The sequence below is a fragment of the Camellia sinensis genome, chromosome 13, assembly GCF_055761805.1.
Source record: "Camellia sinensis isolate YWXY chromosome 13, ASM5576180v1, whole genome shotgun sequence".
Taxonomy (NCBI): domain Eukaryota; kingdom Viridiplantae; phylum Streptophyta; class Magnoliopsida; order Ericales; family Theaceae; genus Camellia; species Camellia sinensis.
The window spans coordinates 124,918,149-124,923,409 of NC_138973.1; the positions used below are offsets into that span (position 1 = coordinate 124,918,149).

At 35.0% G+C, this 5,261-nt stretch overlaps 1 protein-coding gene across 1 annotated transcript; it reads right to left on the minus strand.

Annotated features, from left to right (window-relative positions):
- Window positions 1-431: 431 nt before the first annotated feature.
- Window positions 432-3,335, minus strand: LOC145806006 (geranylgeranyl transferase type-1 subunit beta-like). Its single transcript, XM_082901614.1, has 5 exons — window positions 2,467-3,335; window positions 2,013-2,080; window positions 1,844-1,931; window positions 852-1,101; window positions 432-767 (listed from the first exon to the last, which is right to left on the minus strand). The coding sequence occupies exons 1-4, from the start codon at window positions 2,470-2,472 to the stop codon at window positions 997-999; spliced, it is 267 nt and encodes an 88-aa protein (XP_082757740.1). The 5' UTR covers window positions 2,473-3,335; the 3' UTR covers window positions 432-767; window positions 852-996.
- Between the last annotated feature and the right edge of the window lie 1,926 nt (window positions 3,336-5,261).

Genomic DNA, 5,261 nt, shown 5'->3' on the forward strand with positions numbered 1-5,261 from the left:
GTCGCGAAAAGTGATATTTTCACGACCAAAAAGTTTGGTCGCCAATTATCACATTCAACGACCAAAAAGTTTGGTCGCCAATCGTGACATTCCGCGACCAAAAAATTTGGTTGCCAATTGTGACATTCCACGACCAAAAAAGGTTTTGATCGCCATTTGTTACTTTTCGCGACCAAAACTTTTGGTCGGCAAAACTGAGTTTCCACGACCAAGAGCTATTTTGGTCGGCAATAAATGTATTTTTTGCGACCAAAACTCTTGGTCGGCAATTGTCATTTTTTGCGAAAAAAAATTATTTATTTGTCGCGACTAATAAATTGGTCGCCAAAGCAGGAAAACAATACACCTGTAATTCCTAATAATTCATTCAATCCATAATAAACCTAAGATGTTATGCAAACTAATAATTCATTTAAAACACAAACTAGAAGTACTCAAGTGCTAAATATTGATACAATATAAAATAAACTTTCTATGTATACATATGAGAAGGTCCCATAGAAACATTGCAAATTCCAAATTCAAGATGTTATGCAAACACCATGACTAAAATACAAATAGCCCAAAAAACTATTAGGCTGTGAATAAGCTAGATATGTTCCTAAGCAACTGCAACTTCCTCCTGATAAGAGTCCGTTTGTGCTTTACTACAAGATTCCAGAGTATCCCCTGCTGATTCGATGACAACCTGACCATTGACATAGTGCTGGACATTGTGGATGCCAATAGGGTTCACACCTGGCCGGAAAGCATTTCCTTCAATATACCTGTGACAACATTTAATCAATTAGCATTTGACCTAGTGTTGGGTAACTGTAATTTGCTTGTACTGATTGAAGACAGAAACTCACATTTCTTTCAAGAAAGTGTGCTTATAGAATGCATCCAGGATTCTCCCAGTAAATTGATTATGATCCAGGTACCTGCAATGAAAGCAAGCTTAAGATGCTGTCCCATGCCTACACAAAAAAAGATGCTGTCCCAGATACACAAATGCTACATGATGCAAAAAAAGGGGAAAAGCAAATTAAAGAAGGGAAAAAGAAAGGGCAATATGCATGCGTTTATTCCAATCCAAAGACGGCTTTTCCCCACTAGTGTCTGTTAATGAGAATTCAGAGACAAGGAAGTTGTATTTGTATTCAATTAGAGAAACCATGTGAATGGAATATAACTAGTTCCCATGCAATTTTAAGCCCAATAAGGATGGAAACTTGTCTAACAATCAATCATAGTAATATTGAAATTCATCATTTACTAGCATAGTGATTATATAATGATGCATAGTGATTATTCTTTTTATTACTTTTGTGTCTAGCAAGGAATTAGTTTAAGTAGTTGTTTTCTTGTTGGATTAGGGCTTCTCATATTATAAATAATGTATGCCCTGCATTGTAACCCTGCATTGTACTCAATTAATAAAATAACACTCTTTCATATTAAATAACACTCTTTCATTAACCATATTAAATAAGTGTAGGAAAAGCAGTTGAAGTAGCCCTGCATTGTACTCAATTAATAAAGTTAATAAAAAAAGCATTAACAATTTTAAACAATTAACAATTAACAATTAACAATTTTTAAGCATAACTTTACTTTAATTTAAGGGGCTTACTGTAATTTACCCTAAAAAAAATCCTATTAAGGCAGTCCATCGCAAGTCACTCTTCCTACAAGTTTATTAAAAACATCAGATGTAAAGAGACGGATGGATATTCCCAAATAAAGCGAACAATCTTTAAATGAATATGGTGACAATAGACATTCTAATCATTGTTAAGCACTTTATCACTTTACGTAATGAATAATAGATCTAAGGAAGCAGAAGGAGAAACAGTAGTACCTGGGACTGGCAAGTTAACAAAAATTGGTGTAATGCTTTCTCGTCGATGAATTTGTGGCCCCCTAAGATCCTCAGAACTCCTCCAACCCTATAGATGAACATTGCTGTGTTAAGCCACAAGAACTGCAACTAAGACCATGGGGCTTTAAGAAGGTATTTTGGAATTTACCAAAAGGCATAATAGGTGCCACTAGGCTTGTTGGGTCGACCTTGAAATCCACCATTAGCTGCCAGCCTCTGCATGAAGAAAAGGATGAGAGTGAAATTACTTTCAGAGCTGAGAATTCATCAAGGATATACTACAAAAACGTCAAACATGCAAATTGTTTGATAAAATAACAGGTGTTTTTTTTTGTTGTTGGTGTTTCATAAGCTAACATAAAAGCATCAATGGATAAATGAATAAAATAACACCTAATAAATTTGTCTGTGACAGATAATGAGAGCAGTGAAGTGTTGTAAAATTGTGTGAAGTAAGATGATTATAATGAGGTGCAGACTTTCTATTTGAAAACCAATGAGCTGAAAGGGCTCAAAATGGGAAGAAAAGATAAACACAACAACATCAGATCACTCCATATCTAGCATACCCATATCTAGCATACCCACAGATAACAACAAACCTCCATGAATCTCCTCTGGTCTTCACAGTAGTACTGACTGGCAGTCAACAGATCATTTAGTGTTCCACAGGATAGCAGCACAGCCCAGAGGACTTAAAAGCCCAATTCTACTCCTGAACTGCACATCAGAACAGAAACCACAACTTCACAGCAGCAACTCAGATCATCACCAATTTCACAAAGTTAAGGTAGCTTAACTATCTAACAAATTGACTTCTAAGTTAAACCAATTCAAACCCTGACCATAATGAAGTTCCACCCAGCAAGCAAGGACACAATTACTATCAACAGATCCAGCAGCGGCATGAGTATCAGAAACCCAATTCTACTACTAAACTACACATCAGCACAAAAACCATAGCTACAGCAGCAATATCACAAGCAACAGCAACAACTTCACAGCAGCAACTCAGATCATCACCAATTCAGAAAATAAAAAATTGAAACATAAATTAAGGTAGCTTAACTATCAAACAAAATGACTACTAAGTTAACCCAATTCAACCCCTGACCATAATGAAATTCCACCCAGCAAGCAAGGACACAATCACCTACCCCCCACACACCTACGAACCTGATCCAGATTCTCAACCTTATCATGGACTGAATAATGCAACAATCTAGAATTATATTTAATCCACGAAGCAATTCTGGTTTTGATCAGATCGCAGACTTCCTCTAAGGTGCAAAATTTATTCAGTCCATCACTTCTGGTTTTGAACTACAAAGAACATCACTTCATAAACCTTTTCCAGCTTACCCTTTTCTGTTTTTTCAATTATAACAAAAAACATCTAATCATATCTATTTACCTTTTTTACCCTTTGAAGACCTTATGCTCATTGTGCTGGAATACTCTCCATAGCATAACATCAACAGATAGGATCTCCCAAGATATGTTGGCATAATCTTCACCTAACTCAAAATAATAAAATCAAATACTAGATGACAGGACACAGCACACCTACACCAGACCCAACAACGGGCAATTAGCATTAGGAGAAACCATCTGACATTAGTACAAGTGCAAAGGATAACACAATCAACAACGGTAGATCATACTAAAACAAATATGATGCAAACATTATAACCATAGCTTTACAAAAATGACAAAGACCCGAAGTAAGGTCAATTGACAAGATCATGAAAGAAAAATACAAAAAAGGATAGAACTCAATTCCCCTAAAGCTACTGACATAAAGAAATGACATGAGACATTCTAAACATCACTAGAGGTCCCATTCATCAAGAGGCAGCATTGGAGCTTAACTAAACCCAGCTTAAAAACAAACATGGAGCTCTCTTGAGATAGTTCAGTGAAAGTTTGCTCTGTTTCCAGTTTTAGTAAAGCATCTTGAAGTGGAGATTTAGCCTCCCAAACACACATTAATGTGTACTAATTGGGCGTTATTTATTTATTTATTTTTTATCTTGAGGTGGAGATTTAGCCTTTGGTCTACAGAATATAAGTACATTTGAGTGGTAGACTACTAAAAGGAACAATCAACCAAAAGAAATTGAGTCCAGCATGAAGACAAATAATATATTTAAAAAGCACAATCAACCCTTTAATAATTACCTAATAAGTTCATAAACTTCAATAATTAATAAGTTTTAATTATTAAATGTTCTTTTATCAAGTATCCTAGTAAGAAAAGAAATCTATTTGACTAATTTTCACACCACTTTCAAATGCAATTAATTATTAAATGTTTATCCCTCTTCTTAAAAGTATATGTTTGTAAAGAAAGAAGTATATCATTGCAAATCCTAAAAGCAATAGATTCATCATTGCTCTCTTCAAATCCATAACCCACATGCACTGCCTCACATCCCCTATTACCTCTCCCTATGTGGCAATTAAGATCAACGGCTATAAAAAAAAATCCCTCTTTGCTAGGTATCCTATGTACTAACCAATTCAAATCCTCCCAAAATTATCGTTCCATAGATTCATCTAATCCTATTTGGGGAACATAACTGCATAGGCATTAATTATATTTAGTGTCTCTTCTCCTAACACTAATTTCACTCATATTCTCTCCTTTTCTTTTTAACCAAACATTTCTTCTTTTAGATTTTTTACTTTTTATCTACAATTGTCTACACTCCATTTCCGCAATTCTCTTTTCCAATATTTTTTCATTTTTCCTAAATTTTTTCACCACCCATTTAGTTTCTCATAAACAAATAAAAGCAATTCCCCATCTAATCATGGCATCTACTAATTCCATCCATTTACATATTCCGCACTTGTCAATGTATCCTACTCAATTCAACTAGCACTTTAGTTGCACTTGTCCATTGAAGTGAATGAAAACTTGCTCACCATACCCAGGCACCAGTGTATAATTTTGATATAATATAACAGTGACCATGTAATCAACAAAGAGAGAGAGAGAGAGAATGTGAAAAAGGGGTTAAGAATTACCCGCAACCAAATTAGCTAATCCAATAGTATTTAAAGCCAAACACCCGGGAATAGGGATAAGACTTAATTTTTGACAAACGCACAAGCATATTATTAGTTTTTTACCATTGTCGGGTATCAATTATGTAGTCCTATAACCCCAAACAAACACTAGCAAACAAACTTGCAAACCCGAAAAACCCAATTGGCAATGCAGTCAGTTTAAATTTGTATACCCAAAAAGACTCAAAATTTTCAACCCTAGTCACTAGATCCCCATAACCAATTCCAGTCACCACTACGAGGATATATACATACATATATATATACACATAATCAAAGTGATAAGAAAGGAGGAGGAGAGTATACCAGTGCAGATCCAGTC

Coding starts and splice junctions, on each gene's coding strand:
- LOC145806006 (XM_082901614.1), bottom strand. Junction 1,932..2,012: donor GGCACCTATTATGCCTTTTG/GTAAATTCCAAA, acceptor GTTCATCTATAG/GGTTGGAGGAGTTCTGAGGA. Junction 1,102..1,843: donor TGTTAACTTGCCAGTCCCAG/GTACTACTGTTT, acceptor TCTCATTAACAG/ACACTAGTGGGGAAAAGCCG.